General features: G+C 45.5%; 1 protein-coding gene across 1 annotated transcript in view; it reads right to left on the bottom strand.

Annotated features, from left to right (window-relative positions):
• Positions 1-13,646: 13,646 nt before the first annotated feature.
• Positions 13,647-27,103, bottom strand: part of SUPT4H1 (SPT4 homolog, DSIF elongation factor subunit) — a 55,722-nt gene continuing 42,265 nt past the window's right edge. Inside the window, exons 4-5 of the mRNA XM_078679485.1 lie at positions 15,659-15,712; positions 13,647-13,891 (exon numbers count right to left, since the gene is read on the bottom strand). Of these exons, the coding sequence (XP_078535611.1) occupies positions 13,821-13,891; positions 15,659-15,712 (125 nt within the window). The 3' untranslated portion in view covers positions 13,647-13,820. The remainder of the gene's footprint in view (positions 13,892-15,658; positions 15,713-27,103) is intronic.

Raw genomic sequence — 27,103 nt, forward strand, 5'->3', positions numbered from 1 at the left:
TGGGTACCTTGAGCATTCCCAGCAGTCTCAGTAGCAGCCTGCTGTCTGAGGGGTTCAAGAGAAGGACAAGTTAACTGAGCCTGCCCCGGTCTGCCCTTGAGGGTCCCCCTGTCCCAAGAAACTCAACCTGATCAGGTTCAAGCTCTTCTAGGACAGTTTCCTCTTGGATCACAGAATCATCCTCCTGGGAGGGCTGATCCTCAACCTGAGGCAGGGGGGAGGCACTGCCTTAACCCTCTTGCTCTTTCTCTTGGGTTATGTCTGGTCTATAGTTTCAAGATCCAGCACAGGTTCAGGTAAGCACGTTTTGGCCTGTGACCTGGTTACAGCAAGGACATGTGCTGAAATACCTAGCATCCCTGCATGAGTCCTATACTCCACTTCTGACCATACTGAGTTTTCTAGATCATTGCCTAAAAGACATTCAACTGGGAGGTCTGCACTTACCACAACTCTTTTGAGGCCAGTTACCCCTCCCCAGGAGAAATTAACAACTGCCACACTATGTGTAGTAGTGACATTGCTAGCATTGGTCACTAGGTAATTATCACCCAGTACAATCTGTCCAGGGTTCACAAAGTTAGGTGTCACCATAGTGACACTGGAACATGTGTCCCTGTAAGCTTGAGCCACTTTATCATTTATCAAAGGTGTCTGTCTGTACTTGCCCAAAGTATTGGGACTCGCAGTAGTGGACATGGCCATGTCCACATCACAGATCAAGACAGCCTGAGTAGGAATCCTGACTAGGCCAGGATCCACCTCAGTACCCATGGTTAACCCCACTATAGCCTTGGGTTGGGAACTACCACTGCTGACTGTACTAGGTGGTGCAGGTGCCTTAGGGGCTGCAGTGGTAGTGGCTGTACCTTTCTTGGTGCACTCACTAAACCAGTGAGAGGCAGTTTTACAGTAGTAACACCAAGGTTTCTTTGGACCTTCTTTCTTTTTCTTAGAGTTTTGGGACCCCCCCCCCCCTTAGAAGTATTTTGGGGGCCTGAAGAAGACTTCTGGTCTTTTTGCTTTTGATCTCCACCCTTTTGGTCTGCCTTCTTCTGATCACCGCCTTGGTTCTGGGGTCTCTGCTTAACCCTGGTTCTGACCCATTTAACTGCCTTCTTTCCCAATTCTTGGGGAGAAGTCAGATCTGAGTCAATCAGGTGACTGGTTCTGACAATTATTAAGGATTTGCTCTCTCATGACCAAATTATACAATCCTGTATAGTCCTTAACTTTACTTCCCAGTAACCACCCTTCCAGAGCCTTAGTGGCACAATCAACAAAATCAATCCAGTCCTGAGTCTGTGTCTTCTGGGTATCTCTGAACATTAACCTGTACTGTTCAGTGGTTAAGCCAAACCCATCAATTAGAGCACTCTTCGGGACAGAGTAGTTTTTAGCATCCTCATGACTAACAGTGAGGAGTTTGTCTCTTCCTTTTTCTGAAAAGGAGAGCCACAAGATTGCTGCCCACTGACTCTGGGGAACCTGCTGTACCATGCAGGCCCTCTCCAAAGCAGTTATGCACTTGTGGATGTCATCCCCATCTTTGTAGGGGGGCACAATCTTACTCTGGTTTCTATGATCATAGGACCTGTCTTTATCCTTGGGGATATTGCTGCCACCAGTGGAATCTAATCCACTTAAGTTTTGCTCCCTTGCTAAAGCAAGTTTAGCTTGGACCAGGGCCGTTTCCTCTTTCTCTATCTGAAGTTGGACAGCTCTCATCCTAGCCCTATGTTCCCCTCTCTGGGGGGGGAAGTCATTCCCCTTTGAGAACCCCTTGAGGCATTAGAGAGGAGAGACTCCCTGGAAGGAGACCTTTCCCTTCTATTGCCTGGGAGAAGTCTACTATTAGGTCTGGAGAGGTGGAACCCTTCTCCCTTCCCATGTAAACTTAGGTTGGCCTGGCTAAGCCTCCTGACTTCTACCTGGCTACCATCTCCATCAGAATCTACCTCCTCCTCTTCCTCTTCTACTTCTGGGGTTAAGGGGTCATCTTCTGTGGAGGGGACACCTTCACCGTTGTTATCTGAGGGACCTGGTTTAGAGGCCTTCTCTAGATCACCTGCCTCTAGGAATTCAATCAGGTGTTGGATGGTACGGTTGAAACCCTGTTTCAACTTCCTGTACGTACACCATGACCTCATCTCTCGGAAATTGAGCATCTCATATCTGGAGGGTGCCTTGGGAAGGTCACTTACCACAGGTAGATAACTAGGTTCACCTGTGCCAGACATGTCTAGTGAGGTGTGGTGTGTGCACCTACCTACACTGAGTGTTTACCTACTAGAACCTCTCTAGGAGTTGTGGTCAGGGTGTGCTAGGCCCTTTCCTTTACAACAGCTAAGTTCAGTAGAACTTAAGTATTTTAAGCTTTGTTATATGTACCTATGGTACCTAATGTGATCTTTCAAATGATATCAAAGATTACAATGGTAAAACAACAGCAAGCTCAAATCCCAACCGCTGCACACCAATGTGAGAAGTTGGCCTGGTATATGATGTTCACTATTCTAGTGAGCACCTTGCACCAGTCCAAACAACCCTCATGGTGATGGTTGTAAAGTCAACCTTACAGACCAGCTATCCTAGGGGTAGCATGGACAAAAGCAGTCTTAGGCTAAACTCAAGAGGGCATGTGAAGCCAGCTGTTTTACCATATTCAAACCTTTTAATACCAAATGAAAGGACACCACACAGGTTATATATTCAAAATATATATGTATTTATTTCTAAATAAATCCCCTTACTCTTTATGAGCACAGGAGCACAAGCGTATAACATGAAACTTAATATAGCATACAAAAGTTGCACAAATATGGATAGGCCCCGGTGGCCCCTAAAACCATATACTATAATAGTGGTATAAGAACCACGTCACGAACAATGGTAAGGCCTAGGGCCTTGGGAATCGCTAGGGCTACACTGGGCTAAACACAGTTAGGACGTGGGAGGCCCACAGGATGCAGGTGCAGTGTCTAAATGCACACACGTGCACCAATAGAAGTCAATGGGTGCGTAAAGTTAGAAAGTTGCAGATTTGGAAGTCTTCCGACTGGACTAGAACTTAACCACTTAAAACTAGGACACTAGGGATGTAAATCTCTACAGGAGCACCGCAGTACTCGAGTTACCTCACCCACAGGAAGCGGGTGCATAGGTGTCAAAGTGTGTTGGGTTTCGTCGTGGAGTTCTATGGAGCCTTGGAGGAAAGATGCTGCAGGCGACCAGGAGAGAAGCGTCCGGTTGGATCCAAGGGTGGATCGAAGATGTAGAGTACCTGAAAGCAGAGGGGACAGAACCTGGGTCACTAGCCAGTGACCAGGAAGGAACCAGGAAGGAACCAGGCTATGTCGGGTTGCGATCAGGTGATGTCGTGAAGCTTGTCTCCGCTGCCACGTGGACCAGGAGGTGTCGACGACGACCAGGCGCTGGGCACGGACTGTCCCACGAAGGCTCTTGCTGTCGGATCGCGATTCGGAGTCAACAGGCCTTGGCAAATGCAACCCACGCAGGACTCGAAAATGGCTTCTCGATCAGACCAGCAAGGTCTGATGGGCTGCTCCTTTTCAGGGGAGCAAGGGCCAGTCCGGAGCAACCAGACCAGCGTTGAAAATTCGAAGGTTCGTCGTCACAGAGGCCACTAGCCAACGGGCAAGTGACCGGACAGACGCGTCGAGCAGGAAAATGCAAAAGGGCCCAACGCAGCACTCGGTGAGTGTGGAGAGGTGATCTTCGGTGCAAAGGATGCTCGGGACTGGGGCTTCCCAATCCCCAATGCACAGCTTCGAGGGTGCCTCAGGAGCTTCACAGAAAGCACTTCGCTGGCTTTCCAAGATGGCCGGTCCCACGTCGCCTCCACAGGTCTCGGCTTTGCTGTGGCTGTGGATCGGGCTGTTGGATATTTAGAAGTCCGGTTCTTGTCGGTTTCTGTCGTTCGAGCTCCGGCGGGAGCAACAACAAAGTAAACCTTTGAGCGCTTGATGGTGCCTGCTTGCACAGGGTGGTCACTCCTTGACCACAAGGGAGATTCTTCAGTCTTCTACGTCGAGTAGGATGTTGAAGGATCCAGAGTTTCGTATCAGAGTTTCAGTCAGGATTATCTAAAGTCTTGGGACACAGCTCCTACCTTTATTCCAAATCAAGGGGCTGAATTACCTGCTAGGTCCCTCCTATGGGTGGGACCCAGGAAGGGGGTGGTTACACCCCTTTCCCTTTGTCCAGTTTCGCGCTGGGGCTGGAGTGCCCCAGCACCGGTTTGAACTGGGCTATGCATGGGACACCTTGTGTGCCCCAGGCAGTGTCTAGTTTCATTCAGACCTCCCTGCCCCCAATCCACTATCTCCTGTCTGGGGTGGTGCTAGCACCTCCCTGTGACAGGAAACCTATTGTCCAGGCCTCCCCTGCCGGATTTTCGGTCAGCAGCAGGAGGCCAGACTTGTGTCTGTGGCAGCAGCATCCATTTTGTGATGCTGAGGCTCTGGTTAACTTTAACCGGGATTAAGGTTAGTAACATGTCTTCTCCCTCAGAATTGGCGAGGGGATAGTATTCCAAAGCGTATGACACCTTACGCGACATGTTTTGATAAAGCCAAACCAAAAATAGCATTTAACCGCGAGGTTCATAATTCACTTAAGAGTATATGGTATGGCACTATCCTGGAACAGCTATAAGGACATGGTTCTGAAAGCTGCGGACAGGCTCAGCTCATGCTAGAGCACCATCTCACATAAAACCAAGCACTCTGCCTCCAGGATTGTTAAGGCATGCCATAGGAGTGACTTATAGCTGCATATGTGTCCAGATATAGGTTTAGACATAGGAATACTATATCCTAGCAAGGGGTGATTACACAACCTTGCCCCAGCTGAGTGATCAGCCAGTTGTGTCAGTTTGGATGGCCAGCCAGGGGTGACAAAAGATATGCTGCAGCCCCTGGTAGGCCTTGGATGCACCTATGCCCTGCGTACCTATAGTACACTGTACAGGGGCTCATAAGGTGACCCAATCCTAATTGGTGATGTACCTAAAGTACATGTGAATTTAGAGAGAGAACAGCAGGGCTGTGGGTCTGATTGGCAGGCCCACAGCCACATTAAGTCGAAAACCAGTGAAGCAAAAAGCAAAAAATGGGGTGACCATAGGATAGCAGACCCTACTCGCCTACAGTGTGCTACACATTATTGTGCATGTGTGCCATTGTGCCCATCTCCCCCCCGTCCCTGGTCGTTACTCACCCTGTTGATTTTTTTGTCAGGTTCCTCCCGAGCTGTGTCCGCACTCCTGACTCCTTGCACCATCTCCACACTGATGTTTGTGTCCTCCATTTCCTCCAGTTCCTCCTGTGGCACAGGACTCCCATCCCCAGTCACCGTTGCTGCTTTCCTGTTGGCAGCGGCTTTATGCCTGGTTTGGAATTTTACATCATGCCTGCACCGCTTGGGCTCCTACAGTAGCCTGCTCAACACTCAGACTTCATTCCCGCGAAGTCTAATTGTGGGTCAGTTGATGGTAGTGTTCTGTCAACGCTGTGATGCTGATCTGGTTTTGCTGCTGACTGCACCCAGTCTCCCTCTTCTCTCTGAACTTCCCTGAGACCGTTGTTCCCTACTGGTGGTCTGTGGGGTTCGCGTTGGCCTCTGCACTTGGTCAGGGTGCATCCATGTTGCTAGGCGCTTTGGTTTATTTCTGGTATGTTGTTTTTGTAGCTTTAATCGTGCATTTTCCCGTCCGACACCTGCTTTTTGTATCGCGATTGGCCTAATCACAGCTTTTTTTTAGCATTTGTATTTTGCATTTTAGCGGCGTGGAGTTAAATTTAACGCAGTCATGTGACGCGTTATCTGGAGTCTATCTCATGGTGCCGCTGTGTTGTGAATACTTGGTTAACACGGAGAAATGTTCTCGCGATGGACTGCGATGTTGAGAGTTGTGTTAAGTTACTTTTGCGATGGTTATCACACATTCTTAAGAATATGCCCCATGGTGTATTATTGAACACTCTTTATTGACACCTTTTTCTGTGAAAGAGGTTTTTGCTTTTTCCTCAAAGACTTGTGTTACCTCTTCCCCATTATTTAAGCATACCTGCTATTTGCTGAGACCGCACTATCAGCCCAGGATTCTTCCTAGAGATCACTTTCTCCAGTACCTCCCTATGTTATAATCGTCTTATCACTCTCAATAATAGACGTCTCTATTGGAAGGTTTGGAGACTCAAAGGCATAATTTTGGTTCAGGATTTGTTTGATGGTATGATTCCTTATTCTTTTCCTCAATTTCAGGCTACTTTTCGTAGTCCTCATTCCTTTTGGTATAAACACTCAATTCTTATAGAGGCAATTCTGGCTGTTTTCTATTCACTTCCAACATCTGTTGATACCCCTCCGGATGATAGCCTTCTCAAGATACTTTCTTTTTTCCTAAAAGCTGCTTTGATTCATAATTATCTGTCAGCTCCAAATTCTAAGCGCAGTAAAACCAAACTGGAACTTGCTTGGGAGACAGACGTGGGGTGTGTTTGGAGCATTGATCTATGGGACAAGATTTGGACTAGAACACTGAAAATCTCTAGGTCTGTGTCCACTACTAAACCATGTTTTTTGTACATCATAGAATATACCACACACCGGTATCTATTGCTTCTTTGGTGTGTTGATCATATGACCACTCTTTTGCAGATGTTTTTTTGTATTCAATTTTCAAGTTCAAACAGAGTATACAGTAGCAATAGCAGTTGCAGTTAATAGATTTTAAGTTACATTGCGTCACTGGGATATGGTGCTATTGGGTTTTTCTGGATGTATTAAGTCTTTCATGAGCAGTATGTAGGTTTGCGGAGTCTACGTTCACTATTTTTAGGGCTCTGTCTGTAGGTGTCTCTTCTGTAGATATGGATTACATATGTTATTCTCAACTGGGGGTGTAACTCGGGTTGTGTGATTGGAGGGGTAGGACATAGGGCTGGCGCTAGTGTGTTGTTTTTTTGAAGGCCTTGCTGCATTTAGGCACTGTCCGATTATTGTGGTATTTGAGGCTGTATACTATATCCCGGGGGTGAGGTGTGGGGGATGATTGCGTGAGGTGGGGGTGATGACTGTTAGGGGATTCCTGCGTTTGTTTGTGTTTGGGGCTGTGGGAGTTACGGAGTCATGCATCGCTCGGGATGCAGTGGGTGTCTTATTTGTTTGCTTGGAGGAGCATTGCCGGTTCCATGGAGATGTGGCAGTGACACGTCCCTCATGCTTCTTCGAGTGTAATTGCATTTTGTTCCACTGCGTCCTATTTTATGATGGGTCCTCTCCAGGCTTCTATCAGGGGGCCCATAGGCAAGCGCCAGTGTAATGTGATACTTCATTTTGCTAGGAGCAAGGCTAATGATGCAAATCGTGTTTCTATTTTCCTGTCTTTCTGACACCTGAATATTCCTAGAGCCTGTGGCCTATTGTAATGTGCTGTGTATTTCTGACCAATAGGTCTGTAAGGTAGAACAGGCCCAGAGCATGTGTATGAATGTGGCGCTGGGTAGGCAACAGCATGGGATTTTAAACTGTGTCGCAGGGTAGAATCGCTGAAGTCTCGCTAGCGTTAGATATGTCCAGTGTAATGTGTTAAATTGGATGTTTTTAAACCCCTAGTTCCGCAACATCTTCTTGTGGTGCTCCAGGGCTGTCAGACATTCTTTGTCATGTAGCGCGCGCCCGAATTCCTCCTCCCACTTTAGCCGGAGTTGGGTGAGCGACGTGGCCGCGAGTGTTATTATGGATCTGTAGACCACTGTAATAGGATGGCGCGCATGTTTAGCATCACGTGTAGCGTGGGGTGTGTCTAAGGTTCTCCTTCCGTTAGGTTCCAGGTCTTTTAACAGTCTGAAACGATTTGCCTCTACAGGAGAAACTGACCGGTTGGGAGCTCGTTCCCTTCCGTCTGGCTTGCAAACGAGGCAAGGTGTCAGTCTGTGTACAGGGACTCCACCTCTGTGAACGAGTATTCTGTTCAGACGTGTACGTTTCTGAACGTATAGTGGCCATGTCCTTGTGAGAGGCCTGTTAGAGTAGCGGGGAGTAAATAGGTGTATTGCGAGATAGGCGGTAGAGCCTCTGCATACAGGACCTGCCCACCATCACATGGATGGGGTGAGCTGGGTCCGGTCAGGTACCTGAGAGGAGTATACGGTGCACCACTGCCATCTCTCTAGGGACACTCAGCTTGAAAACACTCTGCTTGCTAGCTGCAATGCTACATCTGCTATGCTTTGCCTCTGGACACATTGATCCCTCGCAGACTGTGCGGACTCTGCCCCTCCGGATTCTGAAACTGACCAACGCAGTCAACACACAGTCTCTGCTCTGTCTTATGTGTGCCCTGCCACCATTTACTTCGGACCCTCAACTCCCTCACCGCAGTCACCCTCACCTCTATCACCCTCACATACCACATCACTCGGGGACACCACCACTTCACTCGGGGACACCACCACTTCACTCGGGGACACCACTGTAGGAAGGTGGATACCTGACTATGGTTACCCCCAACTTTTTGCCTAGTGTTTAGCTGGTTTTCGACTTAGTTGGCCTGGGATCCTGCTATTCAGGACCCCAGGCTATATGCTCTCTCTGTAAAATGGACTCCATGTACTGTAGGTACATACCAAATTGGATATTGGGTCACCTTTGTGAGTCCCTGTATATTGTACCACAGGTACCCAAGGCCTACCAGGGGCTGCAGCATATCTTTTGTCACCCCTGGCTGGCCATCCAAACTGACACAACTGGCTGATCACTCAGCTGGGGCAAGGTTGTGTAATCACCCCTTGCTAGGATATAGTATTCCTATGTCTAAACCTATATCTGGACACATATGCAGCTATAAGTCACTCCTATGCAGGCCTTAACAATCCTGGAGGCAGAGTGCTTGGTTATGTGTGAGATGGTGCTCTAGCATGAGTTGAGCCTGTCTGCAGCTTTCGGAACCATGTCCTTATAGCCGTTCTATGATATTGCCATACCATATACTCTTAAGTGCATTATAATCCTCATGGTTGAATGCTAACTTTGGTTTGGCTTTATCCAAACATGTCGTGTAAGGTGTCATACGCTTTGGAATACTACCCCCTCGCCAATTCTGGCGACAGGGGTAGCATTCCACCCTTCTAGAGGGAGAAGACATGTTGAAACTACTGTACCCGGTTAAAGTTAACCAGAGCCCCAGCATCACAAAATGGATGCTGCTGCCACAGACACAAGTCTGACCTCCTGCTGCTGGGAGTCCTTCCAGTCAGGGAGGCTTAGGCAATAGGGTTCCTGCCTGGGGAGGTGCGAGCACCACCCCAGACAGGACTTTGTGTATTGGGACAGGGAGGGCTGAATAGAATGAAACACTGCCTGGAGCACACCAGGTGCTCCATGCATACCCCAGTTCAAACCGGTTGCTGGGGTCCTCCAGCCCCAGCTCTGGCGCGAAACTGGACGAAGGAGAGGGGGTGTAACTACCCCCCTTCCTGGTCCCACCCATAGGAGGGACCTAGAAAGTAATCCAGCCCCTTTTAGTTGTATAAAGGTAGGAGCTGAGTCCTGAGACTTTAGATTAATCCTGAATCGAAACTTGACACGAAACTCTGGACCTTCGACATTCTGCTGTAGCTGAAGACTGAAGAATCTCCCTTGTGGCCAAAGAGCGACCACCCTGGGCAACCAGGCACAATCCAGCAAATCAACATCTTGCTTTGTCCACGTTCCCGCCGGAACCCGAGCAAAGAGCCTGACAAGACCCAGACTTCCAGACCTCTCTTCACGACTGCAGCATAGCTGAGATCCATGGAGGCGACAAGACACGTGGGACCGGACATCTTGGAAAGCCTGCAACTTGCTAACTGTGCAGCTCCTGAGGCACCCTCGAAGTTGTGCACTGGGGATTGAGAAACCCCGAACCAGAGCTCCACCTGCACCGAAGACCAGCCCTCCACGAGTTCTGTGTGGGGCCCTTCTGCTTGTGTTCTGCTCGACGCGTTGTCCGGTTGATGGCCCGCTGGCTAGTAGCCTCTGTGACGACAATCCTTTTTATCTACATCGCTGGTCTGGTTGCTCCAGACTGGCCCTTACTTCCCTGCTGGTCTGCACCAGAAACCTTTGTTGTATCCTGCGTGGGTTGCCTTTGCCAAGGCTCGTTGACTCCAATCCGGAAGTCGACCCCTCCATCTGCGAGATCCTTCGTGGGACAGCTCCTCTCCAGCACCTGGTGGTCGTCGATGCCTCCTGGTCCGCGTGGCTGCAAAGACAAGCTTCAAGACAGCACCTGATTGCTCCTCGACGTCGTCTGGTTCCCCCTGGTCACTGGCTAGTGACCCAGAATCTGTTCTCTGCTTTTAGGTCCTCTTCATCTTCGATCCACCCGGACATCTTCCTCCTGGTCGCCTGCAGCATCTTTCTTCAATGGCTCCATAGGACTCAACGGCGAAACCCGACATCTTCACACCTATGCACCCGCCGTCCGTGGGTGAGGTAACGCGAATACTTTTGTGCTCCCAAGGGTATTGACTACCCAAGTGTCTAGGTTTTTAGTTGTTTCCTCCTAGCCAAACCGGAAGTGTCCTAAATCCTTCTAAATCTAACTTCCAAGTTCCCATTGACTTTGCATTTACTCACGCGTGTGTGTAAAGACACTGCACACGCCGCCTGTTGGCCTCCTACTTCTAAACTAAGGTTCAGATAGTGTAGCCCCAGCGATTCCCTAGGCCTGCCTTTCCTTTCCTCGTGACGTGGTCCTTATACCACTTTCTTAATATACCGTAAATTGTCCAACTTAACGTATTCTAACTAAGTATCTTGTTATGTGCTTTGGCCTCTGATCTCATAAAGAGTTCGGAGGAGTGTGTTAGTAAATAAATACATATATATTTTATATATATCCTGTCCTTTCATTTGATATTCAAGGGGTTACATATGGTAAAACAGCTGGCTTTACACGCCCTCAGGAGTCTTTTAGCCTAAGACTGTTCTGTCCACGCTACCACTAGGATAGCTTGTCTATAAGGTTGACTTACAACCATCACCATAAGGGTTGTTTGGACTGGTGCAAGGTGTTCACTAGAATAGTGATCATCATATACCAGGCCAACTTCTCACACCACATCACTCGGGGACACCACCACACAACAGCACTGTCCTTGCTTGCTACCAACAAGCATTGCCGTAGCCAATAGGACTCACATTAGGAAAGTTCAAGCTATTGGCTTTGTGAATAACAATGCTATAAATTTATACATTTTCAAAGCCAACACATTTAAAAAATGTGTTATTTACAATACCAATAGCTCACACTTTCCTAATGTGAGACCTATTGCATTGCAAATGCTTGTTGCTGTTGGTTCTCGGCCAGTGGCGGCAGTTTTTGACTCACTTGGGGGTCTTACCTAACATCTATTGTGTCTCAATCGTGGCGCAGGTCTCAGCTCTTGGCTGGGCTGTTGGGAGGGAGGTGAGGGAGGTGTGGGAGGGGTTTGTGGGGGCAGAGAGAGAGAAAGCAAGCCTGCCTCTCCCTCCACTCTTGCGGCACCAGAGTTCATGATGACCCCCAAGCACCAGTCTCGTATTTGGCCTCGGGTTTCGCTGATGCTTGAGACGGGGCAGTGGTGGGTTGGGGGGGGGGGAGGGGGTGGGAAGAGAAGAGGAGGGCTGGGACTCACCAGTTGGTTCGTTTCAGCCGTGCCGCTCACTCGTTCGTTGACGTCTTCTCTGTGTTCCGGTTGCAAGTTGGGGACTGCCAGGTCTAGAGTCGTTGGGTGTGCTCCCTCTGCATTCGCCAAACAGTGGAGAAGTGTGGCTCAGGGGTTAGAGGCAGCAGACCCGGAAGCTGAGATCGGTCCTGGACCAGGGTTCAATTCCCTGCCTCGGCGGGTCTTGGGCTAAAAATTCCACGGACTCGATAATTCTCGCCCCGGTGCCTCCTCGACTCACGGGTTCACACTCTGCGACTCTGGGCAATAGCTTGCTTCATCTCCACAACGCCCCCTCGCGGCGGGATACCTGACTTTCACCTTGTGGATACCCTGTTATCTCACAGGGGAATACCAGGAAGGGTTCCCTAAGCAAGCGCCGGGAAACCCACTGCGGGTAGCTGTGCGCTATATAAGCTCAACTACATTTACAAACAGGACTTACCCGCGGACTGTCGAGTCCCGGTCCTGCTATGGTGAGGCTTCCGATTCGGCTGCACGCTTGGCCTCCGGAGTACGGTTTTCTCCCTTCTGTAGTGGCGCTGCAGCAGTCTTGTCTGCAGAGTATGCGTCACTGCCCGCACAAATGTGTTGTTAGCATGGAGGGATGTATGTCTCTTCTGCTGCTGTCGCGATCACTGGTAGGGCTCTCCCATTGTTGTTTGACACCACCGTGGATCGATGGCGATGTGGTCAGCCCTGTTAGTCTGCTCACAGCGGTCCACGGGTGGCCGCCATTTTGGGGTCAGGCGCACCAATCTTGTGGCTGTCTGGATGCGGTCATTCGCTGCCTTCTTCCTGCGCTCTCAGGTGGCGTTTCTTGTTGCTGGTCTGGTTGTGGGATCTTGCATGAGCCCTTTGGTCGGTTTTGGACCCCTACGTGGCAGATGGATGCCGATTGTCAGGCCGGTGTGCGGAGCTTCAGGAACGCGCATCTGCCATTGAGGCTGGTTTAGCCCACCCTTTGGCAGATTTACATCATCTTATTTTAATTTGCCCTCATACTGCCGCATTCTAGAAAAATGTTTGGTCCTGTATTTTGCTTCTTTGTTCAATGTTTTACTTTTTTACTGAAGTCTAACACTTTGGGGTTAACTTCCTGTAAACGTGGTTTATTTGATATCGTTAGCCTTAGCTTTCCAACAAATTGCAATAAATTGGGAATATTCCTAAAAAATGTTAAATTACTGCTTGGTGGAATATTGTTCGTCATTCTCATAGGTTAGATGTTGCATTTGTTTCTTCAAGTATACCGCACATAAATAGAGACTTATTTTGGTTACCATTAACTTATTATTCGAATAAGGTTCCAAAGCGACAGGTACTTTGCAATTGTTCTGAAAATTTTAAGCCTCCATGAATGGTTTCTCGGCTCTTTTTTTCTCAGTCAGTAATTTTTGCCACTATACTCACCCGTTAGATATCTCAATTGTTTAAGTTATTCCATATCATCGCACGTTACTGACCTTCAGTTGTATGCTGTACAATTTATTTTATTCCTTTTCCTTCCCATAGTTCTTGTTAAAAACTGTAAACAGCTTTTCTGTCTGCTGTTTTATAAGCCTCACCAATAGGTGATTTCACATGTAATGATTGTATATTATTCTTTACAATCTTGCTGCTAATATAGCTTACTAAACACAAAAAAAGTATGCAGATGTGATCCAACAAAATGCCATCACTTTCAGTGCAACAGAACAATTGGCTAAAGTGGACGGTCCATTTGCCGCATGCTATATGTTGAGGTAGGAGGAAGCAAACAAAATGAATGACAATTATGCATGCATGAGGCAGACCTAAAAATGAGCACCATTAAATTTTGTTTGAGCACAAAATCCCCACTGACCATTTATCATAGTGAGAATTTGAGAAACGTGCTAAGAGATACTTCGAGTCCAAGGAACCGAAAAGTTGACAGAGAAAAACAAATGCATGGAAAAGCACTTTAATACATATATACACTAATTCACGAACATCTTCTACAGTGCCAGGTGATCATCCTCTTTCTTTCCTCAAAAATGGAGAAAAAAAAACAACAAAAAACACACACACACACTACAGGCCGTCTGGGAAGAGAGAATGTCTGCTTCTTCACAAGGGCTTCTACAAAGTCTTTATTGCAGTGTCTCTAGATTTGTACACAACACCGCGGCTCTTCAGCTCTCGTACAATCCCTGAATAGGAGAGAAAAACAGAAAGCCAGAGTCAGGGCCTCTAAGATACGGCACAAGGGTTAATAAAGGGAGATAAACTGTAAAAAAAAAAAAAATAGACATTTCATTGAAATTTAAAAAAGTACAGGCATACATGTGGGCAAATTTACTACATCGTAAACCAGGCTGCTTCATTAAAGTCTGCTTAGAACATCAAACTTTAATTGACTAAAATTCATATGGTTCGGCTAAGATCCAGATTCACTTCCCTTAAGAAGTGAGCCCTGGATTCAATATGATCCTCCCATCATCTTCCGCAACTAGACTCCTACCGGGTCGATCATGTTCGTCAAAGTACTGTTCTCATGGGGCAACTTGCCACATCTGACAGGCACAGGCGCTCATGTTTAAAATAAGCCAAGAGCTTTCAAGTTTGGCGGAATATCACACAACGCGGGTAATGACAAAGTAGCCAATAGTCAGGCCCAAAGTTGTCTGAAAGGTCTAATGTGTCTGTCGCAAGTCATGGGATAGTTTCTCAAGACATGGTATGACAAATCTCCACCACTCGCACTGCCCCATGGATTTTCTTCTTTTCCAGAGCTTTGTGATTAATCACTTCGCTGATCCCAACATATGCCTGACCACCACATTTCACACTCCCCTCCTGCCAGATGCTACTAACTGCCCCAGAATTACCTCCGGATTACGTGTCAAAGGTATCACCAGTATACTGCAATTGTGGGGAAGCACCTCCTTCCAGAAAATTTGAATTTGCAAACAGCTCTACCATATGTGGAACCTTCTGCTAATACTCTCCCCCCATTACCAAGAACTAATGGTGGAACTGCGGAACGTGCCCATCAGGGATTAACTACCACCTCATGTGAATTTTGTATTTAGCTTCTCTGAGGGACAAGCAACACATGCCCCTCACCGCAGATACATAGCTCCTAGCACACTTTTCCTTAAACTCCGCCCCTAGTTCTGTCGACTGCATAGATGGCATCTGGTTGGTTCAAGTGGCCCACGGCACAGATCGCGCATAGCTGTCTTCAATGGCTCTCACTTAGGCTGTTAAGAGGCACAGGCGAGTTTACCACCACCACCACCACCACCACAGCACCAGGCTCTAGAATCATGGTGCGCAGCCCAGGTAACAAAGTGCGCAGAAGGAATTCCAGAGTGACTCAGAGTTAAACCTCACTGGTCATCAAGTTTGTGGGGGTCTTTTCCATGGCCACTGCGTCATGACATCTTACCGCGCAAGCTTGATGATGCATGCATGTTATCATGCGCTACCGCTGTAGGGTCATGATGCATACTCGCACATCTCAATGCTTGGCCACGCACACATCATGGGGTTATTTTGCCAATAAGATTCAGCATCCGTTATAATAATTTATTCCCCTCTTTTTCCTAATGATACAGAGCAACGGCAAAAACCACTATCAAAGCATATAGGGCTGCATTGCATAGTCAAGCCAAAAGGCGAGACCAGTTGATTGCAAATATTGTAATTACCTACGGGCAGATACCAACGCGAATGTGCCTACTAAGAGATGCCAGTAGCGAACAGACTGGTAATTTTTTCAGACTGTGAACTGAAAGCGAGCAGAAAATACCAGCCGCAGAATTATTGGCCAGGTATAACAGCCTGAAAGCAGATAGTAAAAAAAATAAATATATATATATATATATATATATATATATATATACATACATATATACATACATACATACATACATACATACATGTGAGCAGGTACCCCTGAACAGGAAACTTACCCTGTGGCAGACGGCCAGTAATGGACACAGCATACACGCCTGGTTTAAAAGTAGCTGCAGTGGCAAAAAGAGAGAGAGATAGAAACTCAGATTAATTGATTCAGTATTGCAGTCATTCTTAAAGCAGAAAAACTCTGCACCTCCCATTGTTTAGCAGCTCCTTAAAAAATATTTTCAAAACTATAACAGAGGTCTTCTATTCTTCCATGTTCGTAAACTTTAACTTGGCTATAGAGCTAGTTAGTTCGGTTAACATTTTTAAAAAAATCCTAGCTTCTAGGGAGACCCACCACCCCGACCTAACTCTGTTCATTCCTTAAGAGGTAAAATGAGCCAATCTTGCCCTTTGTACCTGGTTTCACAGCTGGCATTCTTTATGTGTGGCGCTCTTCTGCACCTTTCTCCTGCCAACCCCAATTCAATGACTCACGGAAGAAATGAATTACTCCGGTTGCTTAATTTGTGGCAAGCCACAGCGTTAGAAGAAAGGGTTCTGGTTTTCAGAATGTAATGGCATTCTACCTACTCGATTACGGTTCCCAGGTGGTAACCAAGTTTTAGAAATCAGCAGGTGAGCAGCACGGCAGCTACAAAAAAAAAAAAAGGAAGCAACCCCATTTTATAAAGCACATATTTTTCATCTGCACTCCCTCCACCGTACACAAACAAGCATTGGCAAAGCAAATAACATGCCGCAGAAACATCAGACCTATTGGGAGTGTTTAATTTGTGCACCCCACTTGCCATATATTTAATGGGACATGAAAAATGTATCCCTCCTGGTCGCCCTAGCCTGCAGTTGCTTCTATAAACCGAGCAGTGCGAGATGGCAGATTCCATCCTTTTTGTACTTTCTCGCAGTTTTGTGGACATAGAATACTGGGAGTTTTCAACAATCGCTGTACTGACAGGCATTCCTCTATTTACACAAACCACAATGAATATAGTGCCCTTTAGAGTGAAATATCCTTCAAGAAGAGCTTCAAGGAGTCCTTGACGGGGGGTTCCAATTAATTTGTATTACATCAGTAGGTTCGCAACCTAATTGACCTCACAGCCTATCAATTATGAGAGAAATGCCCGCGTCCCAGAAATGTAGCATTATGAATAGCAAAGAGAGCGAAAGACCAAGTGTCCGTGCAATTCTGACACGGAAACAAGTACGTCACAAGCAGTAGTAGTGAAAGATTCCATCACTCAAAACGACAAGGGCACCGCACAATGAAAATGCAGCACAGGCCACAACAATTCGGTACCATCCTCAAAACACAGAAACAGTGCGACATTGGTAGCAGCAAAGTAACCTCCTCGTGCACCGAATACGGCAAGGGAATGTAGTTTATTCTTTCCCATACGCAAAGTACAGCACGGACAAGTTCAGTTCCTCCAATTCCTCAAAGGGGTTCGGTCAATGATGTAGTGGCATCGCCGGCGTCAACATAGAAGCGACTTTCACTCGTATCACTAACTCGAGCTATTTCATTTGTTAATGGTCACTAGCTTTTAGAGATTAGGAGGCAGCGCCCCCAAGTGGAGAACAGCTGCAGGCGCTTCCTATATCCGGCCGAATAGTTGTTGCTAGGGTTATCTGAATGTAGGTGGCTGTGTGGTTAGGACTAGGAGTACGCGTGGAAACGAGAATTCATGCTTAGCTACGGAGGCAATGGTTGTACTGCACAATAATACTACAATCTACCTTAATATTTCGTACACCAGAGCATCATGAGCAGAGACTAGGCACAGCCTCTTCAATGGGCATTGCTCTGTCACTGGTGCACTATAGAGAAGTTAGAAGCATGCGACCACCGGAATGCATGGACATTTTTAGTAAGGCCCTTTACACTCTTTAAAGAGGAACATGAATGTGGTGTTCAGGAAGAGACGATGGTCCTGTTGTTCCACCTATAATAGACAATAGATCTCAACGCCAATACCGTTTGTTCTTGGCTAAGTAGGGTTTCCAAAATTCGTTAATGCTGTCTAGGGAAATGTTTCACCTCCCTGACGTGAGCACCCTTCTACCGAAATAGCAATTTGGAGGGGATCAGTTAGCTTTTGCAATGAGTGCCATTGTTTTCGAAATAACTTTTGGTCAATTTGAGCTAGAAACCTTTTTTGTTGACACCTGCAAATTATGAAGCAGACGGTCAATTATGAAGCAACAGTGGCGTCTCTAAAACAGGTGCAGGAAAGACATTGTGCAGCAACAATGACGTCTCTATATGTAATTTTTAGGGCCACACAATGAACTAGTCGTAAAAGAGTCAATCTTGAAGAGTTGCGCAAAACAAAAATATCTATATGTTCACTGAAGAAACAAAAAGGTCAAAAGGGAAGTTAAAGGTTGACTTCAGTTAGAAATCCTTAACTTGTGGTTAAATATTCTTTAGAAATGCTTCTAAAAAGAAATAGTGAAAGTGCAGTTATGGTTACAAATTAAAACTGAAAAATCTCTGAAATTCACAAGTTAAGGTCAGGGCTGTAATCCACAACTCGGACATGAAACTATAAATTACTTAGCAAACACAAGATCCGGTGTCCTACCTGCCATGTGGTTATTTGCTAGGTATGGCTTCGGCACGGATGGCAGGATGTGTCCGCGTACTTCATGGGCTGCCCACCCACTCCCCTCCCCTCCCTCAAAATAGGATTGCCGACCCAGTTTCTGGATTCAGACACATTGATAAGTGCAAACCTAGCTCCAGGGGCCTTAAACCTAATAGCACATCCATCTTTTTCCCCTTTACCTTTTTGAAAGCAGGGTTGGTCTTCCGCACCTTCATGGAGTCTTCATTTTTTTTTCTCGTGGAGACAGACTATTGCTCCCACTGTGGAAAATAGACTTTATCTTGACACTCGCTCAGCCATTTTCTACTCTGTATAAAAGTATATCTGTTATCTTGCCATTCACTCCACCATTTTGTGATATATCCTTCATGACTGAAATTCTCTCTGTATCACGAACACTCTGGAGCTCCACTTTTGGACTGCCACATTCCTGCACAGACACTCAGACCCTGTTCGTGCTTTGGCCTGCTACAAACTGACCAGCCCATGCTCAACCAGTCGGACAGGGAGTTTCTCAGATGTTTATCGTCTTCACCCTGCACACTACGCCCTGCAGGGGTCCATCAACAGGCCTATCCCTGCTTGCTGTGTAATCATACCTCTCGCCTGTGCCCTGCAGGGGTCCAAACAACTAACATTTGTGGACTTATTTGTATAAACATGCTTTTCTCCTACACCCTGCAGGGGCCTCACCGCTACCACCTGTGCTTATCAGATTGACCTCTGTGTACTATGTAATTATAATGTTTTGCCCATGTCCTGCGAAAACCCCCAAAGGCTACTCACCTGCTGATCCACCAGATTGAACATTGTTTGAGAATGCAATAAAGTATTATTGTACTCCCTTAAATGCCTAGGGCAAGATGAATGAATGAATGAATGAATGAATGAATGAAATAGCACTTGTATAGCGCAAACTGCCCGGAGGCCTCGTAGCGCTTATGACAGGAGCTTGATTAGCGCGGGCTCAAGGCAGGTCAGCAGAGTGTAGCATACAAGTGCATTTTCAGGGTTTTCCTGAAACAGAGATGGTTTACAGTTTCCCGCAGGGGCAGAGGAAGAGTATTCCAGAGTTTTGCCGCAGTATGTGAGAAGGAGCGGCCACCCCAGCGAGCCTTCCTGACTCTGCTGGGAGTAGCCAGCTGGAGGGAGCAAGAACGGAGGGAGCGAGATGGAACATAGGGAGTGACCAGGGACTGAAGAATTACGGGGCCAGTGCGATGGAAGGCCTTGTGTAAAATACACATGGCCTTAAATTGTATTCTTTCAGCAATGGGAAGCCAATGAAGTTCCCTTAAAGCATTCCTTGCTGACTGCCAACGGGGGAGGTTGTAGAGTAGACGGGCTGCACTGTTTTGGGCGACTTGGAGCCTCTGGATGGTGTACGCAGGAGCTCCCATGTAGAGGACATTCCCGTAGTCCAGGCGAGATAGTATAAGGGCCTGGACCAGGATCCTCCTTGCCTGAAATGGGAGTAAAGGGAGCACCCTCCTTAGCATCCTCATCAGCCCAAAACAGGTAGCCGCAGTCTTCGTAGCTTGTACCGAGAAATTAAGGTCGGTGTCAAACCAAATCCCCAAGCTCTTAATTTGGGGTTTGGGCATAGGGGGCGGGCCTAAACATGGGGGCCATGAGGATGCAAAGCCCGAGGGGGAGGGGTTGCCCAACAGGATGACGTCTGTCTTCTCCCCGTTGAGTTTTAGGCATGAAGATTGCATCCATCTGGAAACAGCCTCCAGACAGGAGCCTAGGGTGCTGGACGATCCCTCCTGGTGGTCTAAAGAGACCACCAGTTGGGTGTCGTCTGCGTAGGTGACAATACGCACACCGAAGGGATGGACTATCCTGTCTAGGGGCTCCATGTAGGCATTAAACAGAGTGGGGCTCAGGGAGGAGCCCTGAGGAACCCCACATCTGAGAGGGTGTTTAGGGGATGCCACCTCGCCCTCGAAGACCTGAAAGAAGCGGTCAGCCAGGAAGGATGTCAACCATTCTAGGGCTGCGTCCGACACGCCCATGTCCGCCAGACGTTGTAAAAGCGTGACATGGTTAACTGTGTCGAACGCAGCGCTTAGGTCTAGTAGGATAATGGCGACCTTTCCACCCTGGTCCAATACAGTTCTGGCTTCCTCAGTTACCGCTAGAAGAGCGGTTTCAGTTCCATGTCGAGGGCGGAACCCTGTTTGAGAGGCACGCAGAAGACCATTTGATTCCAAGTGGTTCATCAAGGTGTTGTTTACGTGCCTCTCTAGTAGTTTACTCAGCCAGGGGAGCAAAGATAGAGGGTATATAATATGTAAAGTAAGAACATTCTGCAGATTGCCTCCTCAGACAGCTATGGGTGTCTGTTGCTGATGCTCTCTCCATCTATCATGGAAAGTTGACCCGCACCAAGGTTTATACACACGTATTTGATTTATCCAGTTTCTATATTTCACAGTGATAATAGATATTTAGACAGAAACTTCCCACACATAAGAATTTCAAAAAAGAGTGGATTGTAGATTTTTCAGTTTTCTTTATTCAAGTTCTTAGTTAAAATTCACAGAATTGCTTGTTGCCAATGCGTTTCGTCACATCCGTGACTTCTTCAGGGCTAAAAGCAATTTATCTAAAAAGCATACATATTATAATACAATACAAAATACACACATTTTTTACAAATAACAATAGTTAAAACCATACACGTCACAATTTTTATGTCATGTATTATTATGGAAAACAGAGTAGGTTCTTATACTCTTTTGTCGCGGAACCGAAAAGTATTTTCTAAAAGTGGAAAAGGGAAGTCAAAGTCACTATTTTTGATAAATATATTACCATGTAAATTCAAGTGGTTTCAAGAGCAAAGTGGGAGGAGACATACTAAGAGGACTACCTTCTTGTTAGCTAAGTATGTAATAGGAACTACACAGATTATGTGCGGAACTGTTTCCCCACAATAAAAGTGACTGTCATATTGACAACTATTCTGTAGATACAAAGAACTCATTGCATAAACATAAAATATTTTATATCATACCTCAAAGTTAATGTTTGACAGAATTCCTAGTTAGCGTCAGCCACCATATAATCTCTACGTGTTCTGGTCTGATATCTGAAGGTGAGATAATACAGTTTTACCAAATCACAGTACTAGGATTAAAATACACTATATGCCACAATTCAACAAGGAGGACTGTTTTTTTATATAATATATGGTTCATTACATTATGGTTACATATATTGCTAGAGATGACATTGGTGAGTTTAATGTAAGGTTGACATATTAGCATCCTAGGGAGCGGCTGTTACAAAAGAGATACATTCTCCCATGATATAAGCGGAACCAAAACGAACATTCCTGTCTTATGTCAAAGAAGAGAGAAAAACAGTTCTTATTTATCCAATATGCGACCATTATAGACAAATAACAGTGTGTGTTGCATCCCCACATCAAGAGACATAACCTTCATCTAACATATAGTGAAATTAAAAACTTACATTCACATTGATATATCCGGCGTGTACCCCTCAAGACAATCAGTGCAACATAGGGAAAGTACCTCCTGTTCTTTTATTCGCGGCTAAAGGATTAGTGCCTCGTGGCCAGCGCCTGCACATAATTATATATATATAAAAAAGAAATTTAAGAAACAATGAGAGCAATGTGTGTGGCTCTATATATATGTATTGTTATGGTAGTATAAAGTACAAGATACCACTAAGTGGAAGTGAGGATCCTACCAGTATGGATGAAATGATCTGATAACCAAGTTATATTTGCTTATCCTGATTTGTCCTCATGATCTAAAATACCGATTTGAATAAGTCACAACATTTCATGGGGAACATATTCTTGTTTGGCAGGTCAAATAAAATGACTTGCCAAACACCCTACAAGGATAATTAAACAAAAAAACATGTGCAGGTATTATTAGTCAAGCTCTCTCCATGTATACAAAACTGGCGTAATAATATATATCGACCATCTATCAACTATCAATGTTAGTTCGAACAATCCTAATTATTTTTAAAGACATGGAATTTATAAAGTGCCCAAAAGCCTTTCCGATATATTTGACAGGCCGATAGTAATAAGCCCCCAGGAATGAGCCGCATTGACAAAATGCGTACATAAGGCAGGATACCCTTCACATATATTCATCGGCTCAATAGACACATAAATTTGGAGCAGCTACATCTATTGCACAATGTGGTGATATTAATCACGGCACAGACAGTTTAATTATCTGCAATGTTTAGCAATCGTGAGGCCGGCTGTTGGAAAGGCTTTTGGGCACTTTATAAATTCCATGTCTTTAAAAATAATTAGGATTGTTCGAACTAACATTGATAGCAGATAGATGGTCGATATATATTATTACGCCAGTTTTGTATACATGGAGAGAGCTTGACTAATAATACCTGCACATTTTTTTTGTTTAATTATCCTTGTAGGGTGTTTGGCAAGTCATTTTATTTGACCTGCCAAACAAGAATATGTTCCCCATGAAATGTTGTGACTTATTCAATCGGTATTTTAGATCATGAGGACAAATCAGGATAAGCAAATATAACTTGGTTATCAGATCATTTCATCCATACTGATAGGATCCTCACTTCCACTTAGTGGTATCTTGTACTTTATACTACCATAACAATACATATATATATATATATATATATATATATATATATATATATATATATATAGAGCCACACACATTGCTCTCATTGTTTCTTAAATTTCTTATATATATATATATATATAGACCCGTGAACAAGAAGTCGCTAGACTTCGAAACGCGTTGGGTTATTTCCTTGTGCCCAATAAACCCTTCTGCACAATATTGGGGCTTCGACTCTGGTTTCTTTCCATGTGGATTTCCAGGAGGTGATTTAATATATATATATATATATATATATATATATATATATATATATATATATATATATATATATATATTATATATATATATATATATATATATATAATTATGTGCAGGCGCTGGCCACGAGGCACTAATCCTTTAGCCGCGAATAAAAGAACAGGAGGTACTTTCCCTATGTTGCACTGATTGTCTTGAGGGGTACACGCCGGATATATCAATGTGAATGTAAGTTTTTAATTTCACTATATGTTAGATGAAGGTTATGTCTCTTGATGTGGGGATGCAACACACTGTTATTTGTCTATAATGGTCGTATATTGGATAAATAAGAACTGGTTTTCTCTCTTCTTTGACATAAGACAGGACTGTTCGTTTTGGTTCCGCTTATATCATGGGAGAATGTATCTCTTTTGTAACAGCCGCTCCCTAGGATGCTAATATGTCAACCTTACATTAAACTCACCAATGTCATCTCTAGCAATATATGTAACCATAATGTAATGAACCATATATTATATAAAAAAACAGTCATCCTTGTTGAATTGTGGCATATAGTGTATTTTAATCATAGTACTGTGATTTGGTAAAACTGTATTATCTCACCTTCAGATATCAGACCAGAACACGTAGAGATTATATGGTGGCTGACGCTAACTAAGAATTCTGTCAGAAACATTAACTTTGAGGTATGATATAAAGTATTTTATGTTAATGCAATGAGTTCTTTGTATCTACAGAATAGTTGTCAATATGACAGTCACTTTTATTGTGGGGCAACAGTTCCGCACATAATCTGTGTAGTTCCTATTACATACTTCGCTAACAAGAAGCTAGTCCTCTTAGTAGGTCTCCTGCCGCTTTGCTCTTGAAACCACTTGAATTTACATGGTAATATATTTATCAAAAATAGTGACTTTGACTTCCCTTTTCCACTTTTAGAAAATAGAAAATACTTTTCGGTTCTGCGACAAAAAAAGAGTATAAGAACCTACTCTGTTTTCCATAATAATACATGACATAAAAATTGTGACGTGTATGGTTTTAACTATTGTTATTTGTAAAAAAATGTGTGTATTTTGTATTGTATTATAATATGTATGCTTTTTATATAAATTGCTTTTAGCCCTGAAGAAGTCACGGATGTGACGAAACGCGTTGGCAACAAGCAATTCTGTGAATTTTAACTAAGAACTTGAATAAAGAAAACTGAAAAATCTACAATCAACTCTTTTTTGAAATTCTTATGTGTGGGAAGTTTCTGTCTAAATATCTATTACCACTGTGAAATATAGAAACTGGATAAATCAAATACGTGTGTATAAACCTTGGTGCGGGTCAACTTTCCATGATATATGTTTTAGTGACTGTCACTTTCAGGGGGTGTATATGGGTCGCATCCTCGACCGTGTCGCACAAGGAATCATCTGCTAAATAGGCACTTACCAATAGTGAAAATCTGTGCTGGTCATTATAGTTCTGACCCTTGAGCGCTTTAGTGAAATGCTCTCTCCATCTCATGAGATGGAAATAAATATTTTTTCTCTTCGTGCTCCAGAGTTGGTCTCAGTTTGTATTCCAGACCCATGGACTATAGGGTGATGCCTGCACCTTTTGGTGGTCCTCCAAAAGACCCCAGAAAATCCACACCACGCTGCAAAGGCTTGCACAATTTTTCTAATGATGTTCAGCCAATCAGATTATTGCTGGTCTGTGAGCCCACCTTTGGGTGGACAGGCCCGAAATGGGAGAGAGGAAGAAAAGCTCCCTCAAATGGTCTGTGTAGGAAGCTGGCTCTCCATATAGTGTACTAAAACAAAGTACACAGTGAAGAGTGCAGCAGGTTCCCAATTGGTCTACATAGGCTAAAGTAGATAATACCAACGCTCTCTTTTGTGGTAGTGTGGGCGAGCAGTTAGGCTTATCAGAGCAGTGCATTTGTTATACTCAGTCATAAATGAGACCCTAATAGAATAAATCTGAGACCTATTTAGAAAAAAATAACAGGTCTTTTCATATGTATTTTCAAACCAAGCACTACATGTAAAGGCAAGTACTTTATTTCTTATGAATTTTCAAAGGTAAGCAAATAGTTCAAAGTTGTGTGCAATTACGCTCCATACAGTCCCATGAGAGGTAAAAGCAGGTTCACCTTCCGGGTAGCAGAAAACCAAGGTCTAATATTCTGCCAACATTTCGTCGAGTGTATCCCGAATTCCATCGGGAGCAGGTAACTGGTGTAAAGGAGAAAGGGGCCCTCTAAAGACAGGCTGCACAAGGGGAATTGTGGGCAACTTCGGAGAGCTCTCAAACAGGGGCTGGGGGTCGCTATGGCTGCAGAGACAAGGAAGCACAGTCTGTTCGTGGTGACCCAGGCAGAGTGAGATGGATCTGGAAGCAGAGAAGGTCGATTGGACAGGCCCAGTGTGTATAGGTACTCCTCGCGGTCAGGGGCCAACAGCTGGCAGGGGCAACTTCAGGACTGCCAGAACACCCTCGAAGTGGATCTCAATGTCCCTCGGCGGCTGCTGGACTCTGGTACAGTTGGAGTCCCAATTGGACTCTTCAATATCGGTCTTGGGTGCAGGGTGTTCAGTACTCCGGGAGTTGGTACTGCATGGCTGCAATCGGTCCTGGTGTTTCCACACTAGAGAGGGGGTGGGGTGGGACAGGAGGGAGCACAGATCTGACCTACCATAGTAGAAGTACTTCTTCCTGGTCAGTTGCAGCACCGGTTGTGCCGGACTCGGACTTTGGTGCCCGAGATCTGCAGGGGAGTAGTTGCTCTACATCAAGTGAGTTCTTGGGCAATTTGCGAAGGCTGGTAGGCCTCTGGGGTTTTCAGAGGCCACACAGCAGCAGGAAAAGACAGGTCACCTCGATTGCAGAGTCTTGAAGTGGCAGGCAGGGGTTTGCAGCAAAACTCTGCAGCAGACAATCAGTTCTCAGGTTCAGTAGCTCTTCTTTGTCCTCGCCTTTAGGTCCATCGAACCCAAAGTTCAAGGTGGAGGGGTGCTACCTAAATACTTAATGTAGGGGCTTTAAGGGGAGTACCAGTTAGTAGACAATGGGCTACTTACCTTTAGGGTGACTATACCCACTGTATGACTTCCTGTGGGAAGTGGGCATAACCCTGAACCTAATAGGCTATTTCTCTCTCAACACAAGATGGAGAATTCTAAAAAGTGTGGTCCACATCAGCTGACCCACCTTAGGGGTAGTGTGGCTAAGTGTGGGCACACCTAATCCAACTCATTTTCCCGCCTGCCCTCCCGCCAAAAGGTGGGGACAAGACAGGGGGGACAGCATCTTCCACTGGTTGGAGATGCCTGGGTTGCATTTCAAAGGCAGCATGCCCTTTGAAGCTTACCACCTTGGAAGGCAGTTCCTGCTTGGACGAGGTGTGAACACCTTCGCCCAGAGCAGGATTTGTTTGCGGGCTGAGAGAGCAAACCTCTCACCCCAGGAGGCCAGAAACATGTCTAGTGGTGGCAGGCTAGTTGAGACCTGTCAGACAACACACTAGTATTCAGTAGGTTTTCAAGAGGTAAGGTGCCCTCTGTGTGCATTTATTAAATCCAGCACTGGCATCAGAGTGGGTTTATTAAGACTAGGTGTTAGGTATAGAATTCCTTGTGGTACAGTGAATCCATCCTGTAGCTATGGAACTCGTAATCATGAGTGTCCAGCCCATGATAATACTGGATGCAGGGGGGAAGGCCGCCTTGATATTGTGAGATCTATCGGCGGCCTTCGACACGGTGAACTACGAAAATACTAACTGCCAGACTAGCAGAGCTGGGGATTCAAGACACCGCCCTCACTACCTATCTAACGGATAGAACATTTTCAGCAGAACTGGGAGACTCGGTTTTCAAGTCCTTCAAACTGCCATGTGGTATGCCACAAGGCTCCTCATTAAGCCCCACACTTTTTAATATTTATGTGGCTCCTTTGGCCTCGATCATTAGGCAGTGTGGTTTTTCTGTGGTATCCTATGCTGATG

Source organism: Lissotriton helveticus, chromosome 3_1 (assembly GCF_964261635.1).
Source record: "Lissotriton helveticus chromosome 3_1, aLisHel1.1, whole genome shotgun sequence".
In the NCBI taxonomy this organism is placed as follows: domain Eukaryota; kingdom Metazoa; phylum Chordata; class Amphibia; order Caudata; family Salamandridae; genus Lissotriton; species Lissotriton helveticus.